The 23,324-nt window shown below is 41.2% G+C and overlaps 2 protein-coding genes across 2 annotated transcripts; both read right to left on the bottom strand.

Annotated features, from left to right (window-relative positions):
• Positions 1-266: 266 nt before the first annotated feature.
• Positions 267-7,762, bottom strand: LOC117249010 (angiopoietin-related protein 5-like). The gene is made up of 7 exons (XM_033614308.2): positions 6,992-7,762; positions 6,694-6,768; positions 6,555-6,582; positions 6,361-6,452; positions 3,661-3,778; positions 2,838-3,023; positions 267-947 (listed from the first exon to the last, which is right to left on the bottom strand). The coding sequence occupies exons 2-7, from the start codon at positions 6,760-6,762 to the stop codon at positions 667-669; spliced, it is 774 nt and encodes a 257-aa protein (XP_033470199.1). The 5' UTR covers positions 6,763-6,768; positions 6,992-7,762; the 3' UTR covers positions 267-666.
• Positions 7,763-10,036: 2,274 nt separating this feature from the next.
• Positions 10,037-21,728, bottom strand: LOC117248978 (NACHT, LRR and PYD domains-containing protein 3-like). Its single transcript, XM_033614249.2, has 11 exons — positions 21,335-21,728; positions 21,209-21,232; positions 19,333-21,082; positions 19,002-19,175; positions 18,638-18,811; positions 16,555-16,728; positions 15,537-15,707; positions 14,549-14,719; positions 14,297-14,470; positions 13,820-13,866; positions 10,037-10,735 (listed from the first exon to the last, which is right to left on the bottom strand). Exons 1-11 carry the CDS (start codon positions 21,603-21,605, stop codon positions 10,188-10,190), a joined length of 3,678 nt encoding a protein of 1,225 aa, XP_033470140.2. The 5' UTR covers positions 21,606-21,728; the 3' UTR covers positions 10,037-10,187.
• Between the last annotated feature and the right edge of the window lie 1,596 nt (positions 21,729-23,324).

Genomic DNA, 23,324 nt, shown 5'->3' on the forward strand with positions numbered 1-23,324 from the left:
CTACTTTTATTTAAGTACTTTTATTTTACGTAAGTGAAAGTTCTTCAAAGTAAAAATACTTGGGTACAATATATTGTATACTGCATAAACAAAACCTATGTATAAAAGAAAACTGGAATAATCATATGAAATGGAGATTAATTTTTATAAAAGTTCTCATACAATATTAATGTGGATATGAACTTACCGTGATGTGTACCCGCTGTCAATCACATGGTGAGGGTTTTTTTTTTAACAGGAATAAAAACCATTGGACAAAACGAGGGTTGCAAACAAAACTGTTTAATGAATATGCACTTCAAAAATATATGTTTGTTCAGCCTTTAGATGTCTGCTTGTTTTATGTAACAACCAATTGTAAGAATATAAGACTTTCAGAGATGCCTCTAAAGCCAGTTATGGGCATCCAACATTCTTTTGTTTTTTTTACATTCTTTAAAGGAATACCTCAATGAAGGCCTGGCCTCTCAACTACTCTTTCTGAGGTGTTACATAAAGAAGTTATTAAAGTATAAAGAAAAATCAACCCTTGTAAGTGTGAAATAAACAACACAACCAGTATCTAAAAAAAAAAAAGATTTGCATATAAATATGTGCTAAAATGTAACACCACTCTTACATGCTACAAGAAAAGCCAGTATGAAGTTATATGTGAGATGGGTCCTCTCACACAGACTTGATCATCATTCTGGTGGCCCTCAGGGAGTATGGTGCATGAGTTTTCCAGGTTTCCCAGTGGAGGCCTGACGCCCAGCCAATATGGTCACCAGCAGGATGCCAGTCGCCATTTAGACTGGCAGATCCGCAGCGGCTGTACCACCAGCCACCACCGTCTGACTGAGTACATTCCATTAGAGCAATGTCACCAAAGATGCATGGGGAGCAGCCGTCATTGTCACGGTCGGAGGTGCTGAAGCCGTAGCGGTTCTGGCTATGCATGGCGTTACCTTTGGGCAAAGATGGAACAAATTAAGGAATAACTGAGTTTAGAATTTAGAGTTTTGCTGAACATTGGGCACAGTGACCAGAAGTTGCAGATGATGGCACCTTGAATTTCCCTGCATTTTTAAACATTCTCTTTGTGTTACATTTGTCCTAAAAACATTAAAATGTGTATCTTTGGTATGCTAATATGTAGTGTCACTGCAGCACAAGTATATAGGACTCATAAAGCCAGTGAGCCTATTCAGTAATGTCACTTATACAGCTATATCTGGCTTAAGTTTGCCAACATTAGCTAACATTAGCCACCATAAGCTACTGGTCATGCCAGACCAAGTAACACTGTAGAAGTAAAACCCCTGAGTGCAATACATTAAGGTGTATTTCATTACTTATGAATTAAACTTTTCATTAATAAGAGGAAAAAGTGTTATTTCATCTTTAAAAGTACTGTCTCACATCAAAGCTCCCACGTGTAGCATTTTATGTGTAGATCAACACATCATTAATCTATACCAGAGCTGCAACGATTAATCGTTAACTATTAGAGTAATCGCCAACTAATTTGCTCATCGATTAATCAGTTTGAGTATTTTTTTTAGAGAAAAATAAGTCAAACTTCTCAGATTTTAGCTTCGTAGATGTGAATACTTTCCAATTTCTTTACACCTCTTTAACAGTGAACTGAATATCTTTGGGTTGTAGATAAAACAAGACATTTAACGGCGTCATCTTTTCACCATTTTCTGACATTTTATGGAACAAACAACTAATCAATTAATCAAGAAAATAATCAACAGAATAATCAACAGTGAAAATAATCATTAGTTTCAGCTCTGATCTTGACACATTATAATTGAGATCATTCCTGAGAAGACTGCCAGCCCATAGCTGCTCTACACTTCTGCACCAAGGCTGGTTTTGAAGCTGCTGGACTGCTTTACACCACAAAACCGGAAGAGGGCGCTGCTGTATCACAGAAAACAGCTTAGACAGAGTTTGTGCTGACAGCAGATGGTGATGACAGGAGTGAAATTCAAAGGGGAAATCACTTTCAGTGCAAGTGGTGGAGCAACGATCTTCAACAAGTTGAAAATGTCATAACTGTAAGGACTAACGATATTAGGCCACTAGTGTCTGATACAAGCAACAAGCCACCTTTTAATGTGGACCCCAGGACAAGTAGTTTCAAAGGTAACAACAATAAATAATAAAACCTTTTCTTTTCTTGTGCTGACACAATAACTTGACTTATTGTGACTTCACAATAACTTTATTGTTCTGTTAGAAATTTCTACACTGAGCAGCTTTCATTTCCAAGCATTAAAATGATAACGTACAAATAACAGTGGCAAAAAGATTATTCCAACCAGCCAAGCTGGCACCAGATGTTAATATGACGTCATAAAAATGTTTTTGTTTTTTTTTCCTCATTTAGATGTAACACACGTTCAACAAGGTAAAATCAGAAAAGAAAAACACTGCTTAACAAAACGTGGGGGTGCACAGGTGACACTCAGATGTAATGCAACATACATTGAATCTCAAACGTCCATTGTATACAAGCCTTTCCAACTGCAGGCTATTGTGCGCAGATGGCAGAAATATGTTATTCTTGGTCAAGATGATGTTTGGAAGGTGTTGGAAGAACTTCAATTCAACAAAATATCACCATCATCTGTCGTCAGTATTCTACGTCAAATCGACGTTGGCATTGACATTGAACTTTGGTCACTCAACATCATAGCCTAAATTTAACTAAATAGTAACATCTTACAACGTTGGTACCCAGCTGGGAGTGCAGATGAAAGTGAAATACATGGAATAGCATCTGTGCATAAGCAGCAAAGAGAAAAGAGGGACAGTGAGAGAAACTAAAAAGCAGCTCACAATACCTGCGGTCCCATTGTATTTCCCCACATGCAGTCTGAAAGCTGCTTTTGCATCGCCCAATTTGAAGTGTGCGTACTCAGCAAAAGCAGTGTCATTTTCGTGGTCCCACAGGTCGACTCTCATGGTCCACTTCTTGTGTTTGTTCTTGGTCAGAGAGAAAACCTTTTGCAGACCAAGCCAGTGGTCACCTGAGAGAATCAGCATAACATAAGAAAAGGATAAATGTTTCTTTATGATACATCTTTGCTTTGAGTTGTTGTTGCAGGATGCAGGGTTATAGGTCGCCTATAGGTTAGTCAGGAAAGAATTCAGGCACAGCTGAACGTTCAGTCTTGCAGTTAGTTTAGTTTTAGAGCTGGACTGTGTCAGCCTACGATTCAAAGATTATGCAGAAGAGCATATAACAGGAGAGTCTTTTCTCCTGCCAGTATCAAGGAAAAATTATGTCTTTATTTAATTCTATTGAACCCCTAATCCTCTGCGTGTCACAAGTCCTGTCTCATTCATCCAGTATGCATTCATTAGTCTGCCATGTTTTCCACTTCACCAACTGTCACAAATGCCACACCTACCTGTCCTTTGATTACCCCTTTCCTGACAGCCCTGTCACCTGGCCTGCTCTTACTTACCCTGATAGTGATAGATGCTGCCTGTTCTGTGTCTGTAATCGTTACACTATATGCTCTGTATGTTTTTTTGTTCTATGTAACAAAGACCTGTCCAGGATATTTTTTTCAGTGTTACATAGGCGTGACACACTAATCATAAGTTAGATTACGCCTCACACCCTCAACAAACAAAACCAGTTTTAAACGTTTAACTTACGTGTCAGGTTTCCAAAACCGTTTTTATATGCTGCCCATTTCCTGTTGAAGGACACCACTCCTTTGCTGCGCCTCTGAAACACCGTCCAGCCTCCATCAGGGCGCATCTCACAGTACACCTAAGCAGGTGGTTAAGTAAACACATTATGTCAGGAAAACCAGGTGCCAGGCTTTTCAGACAATATCTAAAGACTGAGACATGTTCTCCAAGGGCTTGGAAAAGTTGACATTATGTGTTGGATAAACAAATGAGATGCATGCTGTATTTCTTTTCTTCACAAAATCTGTCAGAGCACTGATGTAAAGGTCCAGTATGTAAGATTTAGCGGGATTTAATGCATCTAGCGGTGAGGATTGCAGGTTGGTTTTCCCTGGGAGCTGAATTATCCACAGAGGTCTCCAACCAGGTGATTAAAACTGGTAAAAACACTGAATAAAGCAGTTTCATGCTACAAATCAGTGTCAACTCTGGAAAAGGTGAGAGTCCAGCCCCTCTCCCGGAATTTGGTTCCAGAACCAGAGCTGCGCATAGAGGTGAGCCCAACTATGTGTAGTTGATACCGACTCACTCACTCCTTCCCAGAAAGATGACGTTCCACTTCCCCAGAGCCAAACTGTTATGCCAGGGATCAGCATGCCCGGGGCCCTACTCCTGCCTGACGCCCAGCACACAATGCACCCAACCCTGATATCTGCCTCTGTAGGTGGTGAGCAGCTTCTACTTGCTCAAGCTGGACACTCGCTGGCTAGCTCCACCCTAGGTCTGGCTCCAAGGGGGGGCCCAGTGTCCCCATACCGGGCGAGGTACTCGGTATCCGAATTAGCCGGGTCATCAAGGTCTTCTTGAATTGCTCTTAGTCTGGCCCCTCTCCTGGGACCACTTTGCCTTGGGAGGCCCTACCACGGGCTATTAGCCCCATACAACACAGCTCCCAGGATCACAGGTACACACAAACCCCTCCACTATGTTAAGCTGGAGATTCTTGAACTGTATTTAAGTACTGTACTTAAATGCAGTACTTGGATTACTTTACTTTGTTACTGTCCACCGCTGGTTAAAACACCAAACAAAGCAATTTCATGTTACAAAACAGTCTTTGTAACCTAGCACCTGCTAATGCGTGCTCACTTTTTTCTTTGATATCTTAAGATCCAGATGTTCTCTCTCCCTCTCCAAAACAAACGTATCCAGTGATTTAAACTGGTAAAAACACTGAATAAAGCAGTTTCGCATAAAAAAATCATCATGGAGGGGCTTCTTACTACGGTGGTAGACGTGAAAATGCGAGTGACCCTATCTAGAGTCAGTGTTTGGTTTGTCTGCTCTGGGCTACTGTAAAACTGTCAGGCCATGCAACATGGCTATCTCCATAGACAAAGACCCGCTCCCTCTGTAGACATAAACAGCTCATTCAAAGGTAACAGAAGCACAACTGTTTGTATTCTCAGATTATTACACTTAACACTTAAGAAAACATGCTCATCTTTCAATATAATGACGAAAACTCTGTCTGTGGGTGTGTCTGTGTGTCTGTTCCACGTTTTTCTCCTCACTGACTTGGTCAATCCATGTGAAATTTGGAGGGTCATATGAGGATGCGAATGAAGCAATATTACACCAATTGGCCAAAGGGGGCGCTATAGCAACCGATTGAAATTGCAAACTTTGAATGGGCATATCTCATGCCCCGTATGTCGTAGAGACATGAAACTTTGCACAGAGATGCCTCTCCTCATGAGGAACAAATTTTCCTCAAGAACCCATAACTTCCGGTTATATAGATTTTAAGCCATTTTGAATTATTTGAAAAACATTTAAAATCGATCTCTTCCTAGGAAGTTTGACCGATCTGCATGAAACTCGGTGAACATAATCTAGGGACCAATATCTAAAGTTCCCTCTGAACTGAGCCTCTATAAGGCAATGAATATTGCGGAGGGCGTGGCTCATCACATAAAGGTGTATAACATCTCAAGGGTTTCAGCGATCACCACGCAACTTTGTAGGCATATGACTAACACATAATCTGAGGGGACCCCTCCATTATTGACCTGATCAAACAAAATGGGGGTGCTAGAGAGCTAATTTCTTATCTAGGCCTAACCGCCATATTGACTTTTCCTAAACTTGGTAGATATGTAGAACAGGACGCCTCAAAGTGACTGGAGAAATTTAACTCTAATTGGCAACTGGGTGGCACTATAACAACAGAAAAATGCTTAAAAATGGCTAAAATGTGACCGATCGCTGTGGCTCCCCCTGTGGCCGAATGTTGGGGGTTTTTTTCTAATTTTTGGTATGACTAAATCATGGTATGGTATGCTGTACATAATCACGGAAACTGTCAGTGTGTCATTCTGTCAGTCAGTCATTCTGTTGGTCCCACGTTTTTCTACTCACTGACATGGTCAGTCTATGTGAAACTGCACATAGGCATTGAGGATTGGCATAGGTAGAAGGTGGCAAAGCTACCAATGGCTATGGACTAGTTTTATTATATTCTATTTCTGCCAATATATCCACCTAAATCCTACACACTGGACCTGTTCAGTAAACAAATGACACAACAGAATAAGTGCTACATTTTATGATACGGTATTAGTATAGACAGGCGTAGCAACAGTGACTAAGAGGGTGGGGTTAGTGAACAGTCAAGAGTTGCTGTACATCACATGTCAAGATTAGGGTGTTTTATCATACCTTAAACGGGGTCTTGACTTTATGAGGCTGGATTACATAAACCCCACTGGATGCTTGTGGTGAGAGAGCCTTAATCTGTGTGCAGTCTGTTCCTGAGGTTAGCATGACAAGAGACACACATTACCAACATGACCAACACTAAGTCTGAATATATGGTGTAAGTATCCTGTAAGCAATAATAAAATTCACAGTACCTTGAGAGGAAAGTGGATTGTGGTGTTTCTAGCAGTAACACAGAAACAGTTTAACAGTGAGATTACATTGTCTGAAGCATGTAAGTCAATAGAAGGTGGAGACATTGGAGAAAGGAGCAGAGTTTGTTGTTTTTATTACCTTAGCCTGTACTGTGCAGCTCAAAAGACATGCCAAAATGAGCACACCAAAGCCAACCAGACTCTTCATTTTGACCTGATTTTCAGAGGTGACATGTTAGCCTTGATATATTAAAAAAACAGTTTATAAAGAAATGTAATCTTTTATTTAAACTAAACAGACAGTGTTACTTTAACAAGTGTTAAATGCCACCAGCAGTTTGTAAAATAAGACATTTCAGCATTCATTCACTTTCACAAGACTACAGTGTATAATACTTCCTAAAATAGCCAATAATAATATTCTGTCTAACACTTACCTGTGTGTTGGATGAACCTTGTATGCCAGCTCAAATTCCACGACAGGAGTGCCAGCTTCTCCCAACAAATACACTACCACACCTCCCTCGCGTTTACGACAAATGCTGTCACTTCCTGTTATGCAGACTGAGCAGGAGCAAAGTCTGAACAACAGACACAGTCATCTAACTTCCCCAATTCCAAAGTGAGTTGTTATTTCTACAAAGTATGTCACACAGCTTTCACAACTATGACATTTAAACTCTGCTGTGGAAAAAACTGCCCGGCAGTGTTTATGGGCTTATATCTCTAACTTTTCCCATCAGGCTGGACCTCTCAGAGCAAACAACATTCCACGGTTGACTCAAACAAGAAATACCTGCTGAAGCCTTAGATTGGTTTGCCCGGTACTCGCTGTTAACTCATGTCTGTGAAGCATTGTGAAACAGCATGGGATAGAAGACAGCTCTTTTGAAATCCACAGACTAATGAAATAACCAACTTTTTGCCCTGAATTACATTGAATTTTTGATCACCAAAAAATTCAAACTTGTGATCACCAGCTGATGAACCCTACCACTGATGCTTACTCCAACCTTATCAGGAGGTTGACTTTTACAGTGGAATGTCTCAACAATTGTTAGATAGTCTGCCATGGAATTTTACACAAATATTCATGGTGCCCAGTGAATGAATGTCAATGACCCCCTTGTGATCCCCTAAAATTTCAGCACCAGCAGGTCAAACCTTTCACATCCAGTGATATCTCTTTACCTGCTTGATATATTGGCACCAAATTTTGCACAGACATTCATGTTTTCCAGGTGTACTTTTACACTAATGGTACCATGTGGCTGACATTTATGGTTTTGAGGTAAATGTCTTGACGACTATTGAATGGATTGAATGGATTGCCATGAAATTTGGTCCACCCCCAGAAACTTTTTGTAGAGGATGCCAGATTGGGCCACTTGGGGTGGCAAACCAAAACTAAAAGGCATTACTGAATATCAGGATTAGATTATCCTGTTGTAGTATATAGGCCACTTGAAATCTATGTCAATAGAGTTAAATAATCGCATACTGTTATACTTTGATGTCTTATTTTACTTTTAAAATTACTATTTTTCATAGACTTACATAGACTATACTGACACTTGAACAGTTAATATTTTAAGCTACACAGCAATGTTGTTTTTATGTGTTATGGTCTATACCATTTGTATCATGGTAGCCATGGCAAGTGGTGCAATGGAGGGTATGCACAGGTCTACAGGATATACACACCTCTTTTTCTGGCTGTTTATAGTATACCTACCTATCACCCAAACAGCCAGTGGAATATGTAGGATAGTATACCCACTTCCTCCTCAGTAACCCATCTACCAAGTAGTACACTCTCAATCCATCTTGGGGCGCAACTGGTCCAGACATCTGTGTCCAACATCACCATCAGCTATACTTTGTGTTTAGCTCCACTGAGCAGATGTTAACATGCTAACATTCTCAGCAAAATGGTGAACATAGTAACATTATACCAGCTAGCATGTTATTTTGAGCATGTTAGCATGCTTAGGTAGCAATGAGGTCAGAAACACAGCCTAACAGAGCTGCTAACATGGTTGTAGACTGTTGGATGATTGAGGGGTGAGTATGTGTCAGTGTGTTCTAATGTGTGTGCATATATATAGTTTACAACTAGCTGTTTAAAGGAAAGCTTTTTAATGACAGATACTGCCAGTTTTACATTTACACCAAGTCATCACAGCTTTTTTTCTTTTTACAATGTCCATGTTTACATATATAAATATAGATTTTGTCTTCCATATTTGATTTTGACAGCTAGCCTACACAATAAGGGAGAGTAGAGCATTTTGTCACACTATTTGCTTTCACTTCCATTTCTCGGTCTCAGTACATCAGTCACTTATTTTCCATAAAAAAATACATTTATGAGCACAAATGTATAATCTTTAGATTTTCATTGCTCACTTTAATATAGAGTTATAAATAGCTAGTAAACAGAATGTGCATTTGTGACAAGTTGTCCATCATGGGGTAAGTTGTCACACAATGTGGAGTCAATTGTTTTGTTGTTGTTTTTTGTTTTGTTTTTTTCCAATGAATAAGAACACATATAAAAGAATTTGATCACTTTCTGCTCATGTCATCTTTTGACAGTATCATGTGAGAGTTCTGTATTTGAAGTTCAAGTCTTTGGCAGTACTCATTATAGATTTACTTTACAGCTTTGCCTGCCTCACTGCCCTGAGTATGATGTCAGGTCGTTGTTGGTCTTTTATTTATCTTTAATTTGTCATTTCAAACAATTTTAACAGGCTTCTCTTTGTCTTTTCTTCCTCCTTATTTTCTTCCTTCTGTTTGTATATTACAAAAAACAATTTGTCATTATATTTATTTTTTCCAATTAAGGGCCTATTGTGCACTCTCCTTTGTATCTTGACCATTTTGTGGACATATCATTGACAACAGTATAATAATTACTATTAATTATTACACTGTCTGAAGCTGTAGGCTATATTGTTTACACATTTCATAACAACTACCAACTTTAGCAGCTAGCAAAGTCGGCTTCTGCATGGCTGCTGCTAGATAATGTTGCTCTATGTATACACGTGACCATTTGCCCCAAAAGTACTGAGACAACCTGACCCAGAGTGACGTGCTACTGCTAGCTATACCACAAAAAGACATAAACCCAAAAAAGGATGCATAATGACCACATACACAACACCACCACAAAATCTGTGTGTCTTGTTCCTATGTAGGAGAGGTGGTGGGGCCTTTTGCATATCTGTGCCCAGAGACCCATTGTTTCATAATCTGCCCATGCCTTGAACCAAGAATCGTGTTTTTATTAGCTTAGAAAGAGCCCTTCGTCTCTATAAGTGAGGGAGTGGGTCTTCTTCCACAGAGCATCCCATGTTTCTACAGTAGCCTAGAATGGACAAACTAAATGTATAGAGGGCCTCTAGTATATTTACATTACCTGAAGGACACTGTAGGTTCTTAACAACTTAGAAAAGGAGGGGTGAGCATAGGGATATTCATTTGGTTGTAATCTGCAACCTCACTGCTAGATGCCAATAAATCCTTCATACTGCACCTTTAAATTAAAATTGAACTTGTTCCCACATTAACCTGCGATTGAAATACGTCAAATCTTTCTGCACTAGCTGACCGAAAAAGGAGTTCTTACAAACTCTCCACTGTACAAATAGTTACAGAGCAGTCATTGTCCTCCATCCCGAACCCAGGGTAGAGGGGCTCAGTAAAAGTGCTGTAGAACGTGTAAAGGTGGCTGAGGGTCCCAGAGGAGGAGACGCTGTAGAAGGACAGGGTGCCACCCGGCCAGTCCAGATACACTCCCACCCTGTGGGAGCGAGACGGAGGTGCTGAAATTTCCACAGGCTGGTGGTCATACTGAGCACTGTAGTGATCCTCAGAGCAGTACAGACTCCAGGACTGCTCTGTGTAGCCAAACCCACAGAGGTGAGAGCTCGCCCTCCGGTGGATCCCCTTCATCGCCACAGCGACGTCCACCCAGCGTCCTCGCCACTCCACTTCCCAGTAGTGGCGTTGGGTGAGGCCTTGGTGACACAGCACCTGGGAGACACTCTCGAACCTCTCTGGGTGATCTGGGTACTGCTGTCTCTCCCTGACCCAGGTCACCTGCTTTCTATCGTTGTACAGGAAGAGAGACCTGGCAGCTGTGTTTGCGTCCAAAGTCAGTGTACAGGCATCTGTATAAATCACAGATATGGCTATGTCAGTGTTCTTTTTAATCACAGTTTTTATTTCATAACAATGATGAGGTCCAAGCAGGAGACCACAGGGCAGGACCTCCTTTACGTCCACTCTGTGTGTACTGTGTTTATAATAATCACACTGTTACAGCAATGTTACCTTGTGTTTCCCCTTCCCTGTGTTCCTGTTTGCCTTTCTCTCCCTGTGTTTTGTTTTGTCTGTGTATGCTGGCATGCGTGTGGTCTCTCTCTCTTTCCCTGGTTCCTGGCTCTGTTACCACTTATCAACAGATTGTTGTTCAACCTTTGTGGTTCACCACTGACCTGCCTAAATTGTTGGTACTTGTTGTGGTCACATTTAAAGACATTGAACTCTTTGCAAAAATATTGTCAATCAGCAGCTTAAGTATAAAAATCTGTGTCAAACTTTGTCTGTCTAACAATATTGGTGGAGCCCTAATGCTGAGGCACTGCCAAAACTTTGTAAAAGGTTTATAAGGCAGGAGATAACTCAACCTGATGTCATTTCTGGTTTGTTATGCAATGGTTTTACTGGTCCGGCCCACTCAAATGAGTGTGACCTGCTTCCTCAGTAACTTTAACTCCAGTTTGGTTACAGCATTACTACACAAGAGTGGAAATGTATGAGGAAAGGCATGAAAAATGACAGTAAGCAGTCGACTGACAGAATGTGGAAAAACTGAGACATCCTGTTGAAACTACACTTATTCTTCCTAAGAAATCTCAGGCTGCTCAAAATGTGTTTTGTAAATGGATGAATGTTTTCAGAATACTTTTACTGTTTTTTATTGGAAAGGGGGGGGGGGGGCGATTGGATTCTTTGGAGAAAGAAAGCAAGAAAGAAAGACACTTAGGAAAGTGTTGGCCATTTAAGGGACGGAGAGACAGAAACAAACAAACCAGATCTGAGTCCACACTGTCACTTGGAAATAGATCTGTATTCTGCCATCTGCTGGACAAATGACACTACAACATGTCAAGCCAAAAACAACTGAAAAGCCAGACAGACTGCAGCATGTATATGTCACATTTTTATGTGAGTGCAATCAAAACATTACTGAAACTACAATTAAATTCAAATGAAAACAAAAATATTAAAACAAAACTTAAACATTGGAAGTAAAAGACTTTGCTTGGTCAATTCAAAGATTATTTTAGAGGCTTGATTCAGTGCTGTAACAGGAAGAATTTATGTGTTGTTTCTATTTATCAGAATCACTAACTTGTTTTTTAAAAAATGAGGATGGACCTGTTTTTATTTTCCAAAGTGTCCAGATGTACAGTACAGGCCAAAAGTTTGGACACACCTTCTCATTCAATGCGTTTTCTTTATTTTCATGACTATTTACATTGTAGATTCTCACTGAAGGCATCAAAACTATGAATGAACACATGTGGAGTTATGTACTTAACAAAAAAAGGTGAAATAACTGAAAACATGTTTTATATTCTAGTTTCTTCAAAATAGCCACCCTTTGCTCTGATTACTGCTTTGCACACTCTTGGCATTCTCTCCATGAGCTTCAAGAGGTAGTCACCTGAAATGGTTTCCACTTCACAGGTGTGCCTTATCAGGGTTAATTAGTGGAATTTCTTGCTTTATCAATGGGGTTGGGACCATCAGTTGTGTTGTGCAGAAGTCAGGTTAATACACAGCCGACAGCCCTATTGGACAACTGTTAAAATTCATATTATGGCAAGAACCAATCAGCTAACTAAAGAAAAACCAGTGGCCATCATTACTTTAAGAAATGAAGGTCAGTCAGTCCGGAAAATTGCAAAAACTTTAAATGTGTCCCCAAGTGGAGTCGCAAAAACCATCAAGCGCTACAACGAAACTGGCACACATGAGGACCGACCCAGAAAAGGAAGACCAAGAGTCACCTCTGCTTCTGAGGATAAGTTCATCCGAGTCACCAGCCTCAGAAATCGCAAGTTAACAGCAGCTCAGATCAGAGACCAGATGAATGCCACACAGAGTTCTAGCAGCAGACCCATCTCTAGAACAACTGTTAAGAGGAGACTGCCGAATCAGGCCTTCATGGTCAAATAGCTGCTAGGAAACCACTGCTAAGGAGAGGCAACAAGCAGAAGAGATGTGTTTGGGCCAAGAAACACAAGGAATGGACATTAGACCAGTGGAAATCTGTGCTTTGGTCTGATGAGTCCAAATTTGAGATCTTTGGTTCCAACCGCCGTGTCTTTGTGAGACGCAGAAAAGGTGAACGGATGGATTCCACATGCCTGGTTCCCACTGTGAAGCATGGAGGAGGAGGTGTGATGGTGTGGGGGTGTTTTGCTGGTGACACTGTTGGGGATTTATTCAAAATTGAAGGCACACTGAACCAGCATGGCTACCACAGCAGCCTGCAGCGACATGCCATCCCATCCAGTTTGCGTTTAGTTGGACGATCATTTATTTTTCAACAGGACAATGACCCCAAACACACCTCCAGGCTGTGTAAGGGCTATTTGACCAAGAAGGAGAGTGATGGAGTGCTGCGGCAGATGACCTGGCCTCCACAGTCACCGGACCTGAACCCAATCGAGATGGTTTGGGGTGAGCTGGACCGCAGAGTGAAGGCAAAGGGGCCAACAAGTGCTAAACACCTCTGGGAACTCCTTCAAGACTGTTGGAAAACCATTTCAGGTGACTACCTCTTGAAGCTCATGGAGAGAATGCCAAGAGTGTGCAAAGCAGTAATCAGAGCAAAGGGTGGCTATTTTGAAGAAACTAGAATATAAAACATGTTTTCAGTTATTTCACCTTTTTTTGTTAAGTACATAACTCCACATGTGTTCATTCATAGTTTTGATGCCTTCAGTGAGAATCTACAATGTAAATAGTCATGAAAATAAAGAAAACGCATTGAATGAGAAGGTGTGTCCAAACTTTTGGCCTGTACTGTATATCTGTGACAGTGAAACCTGATCCTGAGCCTGCCGCTGCAACAACTGCAAAGCTTTTGAATGTCGTCTTCTGCCCACGTCACAGTTTGTTGCTGTTTGGTGAAATTAAAAAAGAATGAAAATTACATAAATAGAAAATGCAGCACTTACAGTTTTTCAGTGTTGATTTCAAGTAGCACTCTGCATTATGATCCACACTGTGGGCAGGAGGATATACATATACACATATTAATAGACACATAATGAGGTTTTATGATAAATTATATCTGGCTTTTCTAACCAGATATTATACATGTGATATGTATATTATGTGTGCAGCTCATGAAATAAAAAACAGATATTGCCAGATAAGTGAGTGGCAATAATAACCCCTATAAAGGGAACTTAATCGTTGTGTGAAACTTAGAACCACGGGACATGTTGCTTATTCGAAGAAATACCCATCTTAGCAAAGCATGTGGTCTGATAATGTTTTTCACTTTATTTCTTTGAAGGAATTTTCTTAAATCTATCTTTTGGGCTTTTTGGTCAATTGTATTGTTGATACTACAGAACAAATGGTCTACCAGCAAAGATATAAGCCACCACCTAACACAATAAATCATTAGCAGGGACAGATTGATTTACCTGAGATTTTCCAGCTTACAGAGCGGGTCGTTCAAATGGACAGAGATCAGCTTCACGCCAGAGTCCTGCAGGTAGTTGTAGCTGAGGTCCAGCTGCCTCAGGTGAGAAGGGTTAGAGCTCAGCGCTGAAGCCAGGTAAGTGCAGCCTTTCTCTGTGACTCCACAGAACGACAATCTGTGTGGAAGCGGGGTATTGAATTCTTGTCCCAAAACACATAATTTGCCTGTGGCTTTAAATGTAAAGCCAGCTCACCGTAACGCCTCCAGTTTACAGTCCGAAGTTGCCAGTCCAGCAGAGAGCAGATTCACTTCTGAGTCCTGCAGGTCGTTCCCGCTCAGGTCCAGCTCCTTCAGGAGGGAGGTGTCGGCGCTGAGGACGGACGCCAAATCAGCACTGCATTTCTGGAGACAGCACTCATTTAACCTGCAGGAAAGGACATGTTTTGGTTCAGGTGGCAGAGGTGTGGACTCGAGTCACATGACTCAGACTTGAGTCAGACTTGAGTTCTCCATTTAACTAACTTTAACACTATTTCTTTTCAACAAGTCGACAGAGTTTTCCAGATGATCCACTTCGTTTGAACCAGTCCGACAGCATCCAATCAAGTTGCAGGAGAACCATGAAGACCTAACGTTACGTTACTCAGCGGAGGTTAGAAAAAATGCTACCAAAGACAAAGGCTACACAGTGGTCAAGAAAGAAAGAAATTCCAGTATGCAAAACATGCATGTGGAAAATTAAAGACGCAACAACTTTCAACTTTGTTCAACATTCGAAGTTGTACAAGAACAGTACGTCCAGGCTAATATTAGCACAGTTAGTGAGCTAATGCTTAGCTAAGATTAGCTTATAAGCTACGTAACAAAATTACGTACATACTTTTTTTTTTACTACGTAAAAAGGATTTATGATTTTTGTATATTTAAAGAAATATTACTCTTGTTGAAATGGCATTACATTTGGTGAGGAGCGCATTATGATTTGTTAGCACTCGAAACTCAGTATTGACTTGGGACTTACTTGTGACCTCCAAAACTATGATTTAATCCCCCCTCTGGTAGGTGGTACCCAACAAAATTTAAAATGATCTGAATCTTGCTGGATTTTTACTGATCTTATGTATATTTTAATAAAAATGTGATGGACTGTTGAAACCAAATTGAAAGTGCATTTAGAACTGAGTCATGACATTGATATAAGCCACTGTATTGTCGTTTCCACTGAACCTGCGTGACCTGACCTTAATGTCTCCAGTTTACAGTGTGGACTTCTCAGTCCAGCACACAGCTGCTGTATGTCTGGACCCAGGTTGTTTCCACTCAGGTCCAGCTCTTTGACGGAGGCAGAGTCAGAGCTGAGAGCTGAGCCAATGTGATCGCAGCATTTCTGTGTAAGGCCACACCAGCTGAGCCTGACAGGAGGAAGAAAACTTCAAATAAAGATACAGCACACCACATGTGACTTAGTGATCACAAACACAGGCGTTTATGCAACAAGACTCCACAAACATCATATATGATGGCACATTAGTGGTAAAAATTATACAAAAATTTACATAAGTTATGTAGATTTGACTGATTTTTATTAAAAAAAAATGTACCACTTGGGGGCATGCTAGCAAACAGTTGTAGTAGTTGCAGCTCAGCCTTACATCCAATTTTTCCCAGTGACCACTCGCATTATTGCAGTGAAAAAATCCCCAACAGCCCAGAAACATTTTCCATATAGGCCACCATTATAAAAGAGACGTCTGTGAAACTGTTGACAGGACACCTCAAACTGCATTATGAAGCTTTCTGTTTTGAATTTTTAAGCCACAGTGGTTTGATATATGTGAAACTTTCCTCAAGATGAGAAAATTGTTGAAAAAATCTTTGACATCATCACAACATAAAGTCTATCAGCCGATCAGGAACTTGCGGGTGGGGCCAGTGGGAGAAACACTACTGTGCATTTTCTGTGGGCCACGGAAGGAAATCCAGAAGCTATGAGCTACGAAGCTACGAATACGCCATGCTAGCAGCTCCATTGGAATGAATAGGGTCCATCTTGGGGTCTAGTATCTAGTTACGATTATACATTTATGATTCAACCATATAGCATAGACCATTAGCATTGATTTAGAGCTGTGTTTCTGTCTACAAAGTGAATGTAAGTCCAATATTAATTCTAATTAAGTCTCCATGTTATTTGGCACATGAGATTGCCACAGTAACAATAATGTAGCAAGAACAATTACAATCTTCATTTGCACAGACCTTAGTGTTTCCAGTCTACAGTGTGGACTCCTCAGACCAGCAGTAAACAGCGATACACCAGAATCCTTCAGGAGGTTGTTGCTGAGGTCAAGAGTTTTCAGGTGTGATGCATCTGACCTCAAAACTGTAGCCAAGTCTGCACAGCAATTCTCTTTCAGCTTGCACTGATTCAACCTGTAAAAAAAGTATTCACCAAAACAACAGGGGTTTTTATCTCTGCACAGTGGTCACTACAATGGACAACTATTTGAATGCCATTTTCTTGTATAAACATGGGTTTTGATGCTATAGTTGCTCTAGAGTTGACCCTAATGCGTCATGACATACACTGCCACCCATTGGCCAAGTGTTGTAAGTGCACCACAAATCTCTTAAATCCAAGGTGGTGGACAGAATGCAAGAAATGTTGTGCTTCTCAGGATTATCTTGCCAATCCTTATATAATAGGGGACCCTTTGCAGGTAAATACAATTTGGTAATATCAAGTAACGTCTAATGAACAATACAGTTGTCAAAATTACAATGTATGGATTTTATGTTGGGAGGAAATTATGAAGAATCATCTGTTAACTAAACTGGACACCATGCAATGTTGGCTATATCTCAGCTACAATTAATACTACTGCAACTTTGTTGTTCTTGAAAATACTACATCTGCAGTGACTTTTTTGGCTTTAAATTAATTGATGTGTGTTGTTAGAATGTGACTGGCATTTTTTATCACAAAAACAATATTGTGACAATATTATTGTTAATTTAGTAAAAAAAAAAAAAAAGAAGTTCAATGGGGGGAAGTGTGGAGTCAAGAGGAAGAAGCTGAATGAGGAAGGGAGGGGGTACAGGAGTGATGCAACACATTCACGCTGACCTTGACACATATTGACGTTTGGTCATGGACTTTCCAAGTCTACGTGAAGGATACCCTGGGTGTGTTGGTTAATAACAATCTGGGACGGTCAAGTTCTGCCTGTTACATGCATTGTCTTCTTTTAAAATACACTTCTGTTTCACAGGAAATTTATTTTTATTTTTTTCTTTCAAAATAAACGCACTATGTTGGTACAAAAACGCAAATGCATTTTTTTTTCCTTCAATAACTAATGCACATGGTTGGGCTTAGGCAACAAAAGCACATCATTGGGTTTTGGAAAAAAGAACAGGGTTTGGCTTACTATAAACAACACAGTAAGATTGTTAGAGACTGTTAGAGACTGAACAACGGTCTCCCAGGTGAAAATAGCATCCAGTCAGTGTTTGGCTCTTTTTTTTTTCCCCTTCAATAACTAATGCATGCTGTTGGGTTAAGACAACAAAAACACTTGGTCACATGTAGGCACAAAAACACATGGTTGGGTTGAGGAAAAAAGAAGAGGATTTGACTTTATAATCTTGCGGGACACAAACAACAGTCTCCCAGGTGAAAGTCACGTCCAGTCAGTGTTTGACGTTTTTTTTCCTTCAACCACTAATGCACGTTGTTGGGTTTAGGCAACAAAAGCACGTGGTGGGGTTTTGGAAAAAAGAAGAGGGTTTGGCTTTATAATCTTACGGGATGCAGACACACGCTCCACCAGATGACAGTCAGTGTTTGTTGGACGTACCCACCACCCTTCCCTCACAACTCGGAGTTTCGCTGCCTTAACTTTCATTCTTGTACCGCCACGTTTCTCCCTGACATCGCCTAGCATTGTTAAACTATAACGGCGACCAGCCACACATATCATGCCAACCTTAAAGGACAGTTTTTTTTCCTCAGTGGCTGATGCCACAAGGCCAAGAGAGGGATTTCGACAACTTCGGAGTGACAGTGGGTTGAGGGAGGAGTAGAAGAAGAGTGGAAAATGTGTTAAAATATTTGAACCAACTAGTTTAACAGCATTAAAAATATATTTTTTATAGTTTTACATAATATATGTTTAAAAGAAATGAACTTAATTTTTCTTTTTCATGACTAAAAAGGAATAAAGAAAAATCTTGACCAATGTAGTCACAATTCATGCATGAAGGGGTTAAAAATATTAATCATGAATAAATTCAAGTCCAAGCAAGTGATTTAAATTTGTCAGCAAGAAGAAGGTCTAACCTGATTGTTTCTAGTTTGCAGTGGTGGCTGCGCAGTCCCACACACAGCGCCTTCACTCCTGCTTCCTGGAAGTCATTAGTACTCAGATCCAGTTCTCTGAGTTGGGTAGACTCTGTGCTGAGAGCAACAGCCAGTGCCGCACAGCAGTCTCCTTCCAATTTACACTTGTGTAATCTAATAAAAGGGGCAATAAAAAGGTCTTTTAATATTCTGAACTGAACAATAGCAAGTGGACTGCATGTAATTCAATAGCAATTATGACAGCAAACCGCAGTAAACCTAAACCACAGGTCTTTTAAGCACATGAAGTGGTTGTTTGCAGGATTATGTTGTCAAGTTTATGACTGTAACTATTGTTACAGACCTTAAAGTCCTTAGTTTACAATGTGGGCTCCCTAATCCAACAGCAAGCAGCTTCACCCCTGAATCCTTCAGGTTGTTGTCACTCAGGTCCACCTCTGTCAGGTGAGAGGAAGTTGAGCTCAGCGCGGAGGCCAACATTTCACAGCAGTTCTCGGAGAGGTTGCAGCGATTTAGCCTGGAAAAACAAACAAACACATTTTCTTTCTTAATGGGAAGAGAATGTGCTCAGGTCAAAGTCTGAGAAAAGCTGCACAGAAATGTAATTTGTTTGTTTACAGAGCAACTAAAACCAACATGCAAAAGGAACACTGTTATCCTGTGGGTAAACTCACAGAGCATGTGTGGAGGAAGTAATGACAGTCAGTAGCTTCGCTACCCCTTCTTCTGATCTTATGTACTTCTTCAAGTCAAACTTCTCTGTTGCCTCTGATGTCATCAGTTCAAAAGTGAGAGCGGACCACTGGACCGGAGACAGCTTTTTGGGCTCAAGCCTCCCAGAACTCACAAAGCTCTGGATCTCCTGCACCAAGGACTCCTCTCTGAGCTCACTCAGGCAGTGGAAGAGGTTAAGCTTGGCCTCTGGTTCCTCTTTGATCTTCTCCTTGATAAACTGGATGGTTCTTGCCACATCTTCCTCTCCCTCAGCTTCCAAAGGCAGTATTCTACCCAGGAGCTCCTGGTTCGGCTTCAGTGACAGTCCAAGGAGAAAGCGGAGGAAGAGGTCCCAGCGGCCGTCAGGGCTCTCCAAGGCTTTTTCAATGGCAATCTTGTGAAAACTGAACACAGACTTGGGGAACCATCTTGTAGACAATCTTTTCAGGTATCCAAGGAGGACGTTTTCCTTTCTTTGCATGTAGGAATGACGGACGTACACAGCTGCCAGAAACTCCTGGATGGTTAAATGTACAAAGCTGAAAACTTCTCCCCTCCTTCTGCCCTCCATCACAAAGACCTCTGTGCAAACTCCAGAATAGACTGTTGCCTCTTTGACATCGATGCCACACTGTTTCAAGTCAGCCTCATAGAAGATCAGTTTGCCTTTCTCCAGTTGACGGAACGCTAGCTCTGCCAGCTTCAAAACTACATTGTCACTTGTCATTGGGTAGTGCCCTTCTTTCATCCGGTCTGTCTGGCAGAGAAGGAGGTACGCGTACATCTCGGTCAGGGTGTTGGGCATGCCTCCTGTCACGTTGTCATGCAACATTTTCTTCATTACGGTGACTGTGATCCAGCAAAACACTGGTATCTGACACATGATGTTGAGGCTTTTTGATGACTTCACATGGTTGATGATTCTGATGGCAAGGTTATCATCGCGCAAACGCTTCTTGAAGTACTCCTCCCTCTGTTCATTAGCGAAGCCCTTCACCTCTGTCCACTGGTGGATGTGCTTTCGAGGGATCCGGCTACCTGCCACAGGTCTGGACGTGATCCAGATGAGAGCGTTGCTGAGCAAATCTCCTGCGATGAGGTTGGTGATCAGCACATCTAGCGAGGCCGGCTCGGTCTCATCTCTCAAGACCTTGTTGTGCTTGAAGTTCAGGGGAAGTAGAGTCTCGTCCAGGCCGTCGAAGATGAAGAGGACTTTGAATTCTGTTCCCAAAGTCTCAATTGGTTTCATCTCAGGGAAGAACTGATGGAGCAGCTGCATCAGACTGTAGTCTTTCTCGCCAATGTTGGGATTCAGCTCACGGAAAGGAAGCGGGAAGAGAAAGGTGATGTCTTGATTTTCCTCCTCTTCCGCCCAGCTCAAGGTATACTTTTGTGTGCAGACAGTTTTACCCACTCCAGGTATACCCTGGGTAAGCACGGTTCTGATCTGCTTCTCTTGGTTGGGCTTAGGTTTGAAAATGTCACTAGCTTTAATGGACGTTTCTTCTGTTGTCACATGGTTGGACCTCTGCTGTCTGACCTCATACTCCTCGCTAAAGCCTCCCAAGGCTCCTTCGATCACATGCAGCTCGGTGTAGATTTTGTTCAGGTAGATGTTGTCTCCTTCATCTGCATTCCCTTCATAAATGTTTTGGTATTTTTTCCTCAGGGTGAGTTTCAGTTTTTCTTGGATTGCACTAGGGCCAGTTTCTGTTCAAAGAATAAATTATAATTCCTCATTCCATTTTAGTTTTGTACAGTTCAATCTTATGTCTGTATGTCTGGAACATAAAATATAACTTGATTGTGTGTGTAGGCATGTTTTTATCTTCTTACCTTTGCCTTCTTGATTGCTCTGAGCTGATAAGGACAGAAAGAGAAGAGATCGTTGTAACATGGCCAAGCTGTTTTTCCTTATAAACTAACTACAGAGTCACAATTTGTATTTTATACATGTTTTACCTTCCTCATACTTCTTCTTCAGTGTTTCAGCCCACAGATTGAGTTTCATTCTCATCAATATATCCACAGTGACTGTAACAGCACCATTATAGCCATAAGTCTGCACCAAAAGATCCACAGTGCCCGGCCTGTCCGCCCCATCGACCCGAGCCCTTGGAATATGAGGGAATCCTTCGAGAACATTGCTGTAAAGGAACCACTGGAGAGTCCTCAGGTCTTTATCAACCAGCTCCTCCAAAGTGTCCAAGAGCAGCACGGGCACACATGCCATAGTTGTTTTCTGAGCTGGTCATGCGATCAACCAGTCCTGTTGTTTCATGTCCATCCTCTGGCAGACGCAATGGCCAAATGCAGCAACAGTTTCAGTTTTGAGATGATGTACTTTGCACTCATCACTTCTCACCGAGGTTTACAGTAAATGCTTTGTTCCCAACCCTGTTATCAGCTTACCATAAGACTGTTTATGTCCCATGCATGCTGAAACAAGTTGAGCCAGTTGGTCAAGTGGGTGGTATGCACGTATAGGGGAGACTGATGAAAAGCATAATAGTGAAGTAAAAGAATGTAAGCTTGTGAAAAGAGACTCCCGGTAGTACTTTATGCAACATTATTAGTTTCACACTGCGTCACATGTACAGTTAAGTTCATGTTTTGGTGACCAGATAAAAATAAAAAAGGGAACATGACTGTCCTTCCCTCATGAGACGCAGGAGTTCAGCTCTAGTGTGTTTGCATGTCTTTTTGATAGGCTGTTAGTGCACTATTGTGATATGTTTGCAGTATGCAAGGCACAACTCAGTGCTTCCTGTCAGGAGTGCAAAGTCAGTAGGTAAATATGTATTTCCTTTTCACAGGCAGGAGCAGGACCTATGAGAAAACAAGAAAGGCAGTGAACTAGCACTGTGGTTACAGCAATACAGTTAATAATATGTCAAAGAAATATGTGATCAGTGCCACACACTAGGTATTTTAATTCAAATAATTAATTACATCTATCGGGCGGCACGGTGGTGTGGTGGTTAGCACTATCGCCTCACAGCAAGAGGGTTCCCGGTTCGATCCCGGGTGTGGGAGCCCTTCTGTGCAGAGTTTGCATGTTCTCCCCGTGTCAGCGTGGGTTCTCTCCGGGCACTCCGGCTTCCTCCCACAGTCCAAAAACATGCAGATTGGGACTAGGTTAATTGATAACTCTAAATTGTCCGTAGGTGTGAATGTGAGCGTGTGTGGTTGTCTGTCTCTATGTGTCAGCCCTGCGATAGTCTGGCGACCTGTCCAGGGTGTACCCTGCTTCTCGCCCAATGTCAGCTGGGATAGGCTCCAGCCACCCCGCGACCCTCAAGAGGATGAAGCGGTTAGAAGATGAATGAATGAATGAATTACATCTATCCTGTGTTTATATGTCAACACTGCTACCATAACCCTAATAAGTGTAGGGTATAATACTCCACTTATATTACAAGTTTGCAGTGACTAAAAATACACTAGTAACTTTTTGATAAAACAATATACATTAGGTCTCTGATGAATGATTTAAAAAAGCTGTTATAAATACAACTGTCTGTTAAATCGCAATACATCATTTGTTGGTTTCACATCAAAGGCATTTTCTATAACATGAAAAGTTGTGGCACCATGCGCTGTTTTTACAGTCTGGTGCAGAATGAGGTTTGCATGTTTCATGCGGTGGCAGTATTAAATCATACATATTTAATTAGATTTACATGACCCTGGCCTTTCCATTGTTATCTACAGTAGATATGTGAAAAATCATGCAAAAGCTTTGATGCTATGGAAGTTGAAATTTTTATCATGGGCCAAATATTTTGGATTGAGGGCTGAGTTCTGCCCATGGGCCACTATTTTCCTACATCACTGCTCTATAAGAATAAATCTTCACGATTAAACAGGCTGCATATGAAAAAAAAAGTTTAAGTTAATATTTATAAAGAGCTTAACACTCCAAACCTCGGCTAAACTGCCTTTTCAACAC

The sequence above is a fragment of the Epinephelus lanceolatus genome, chromosome 23, assembly GCF_041903045.1.
Source record: "Epinephelus lanceolatus isolate andai-2023 chromosome 23, ASM4190304v1, whole genome shotgun sequence".
Lineage (NCBI taxonomy): Eukaryota > Metazoa > Chordata > Actinopteri > Perciformes > Serranidae > Epinephelus > Epinephelus lanceolatus.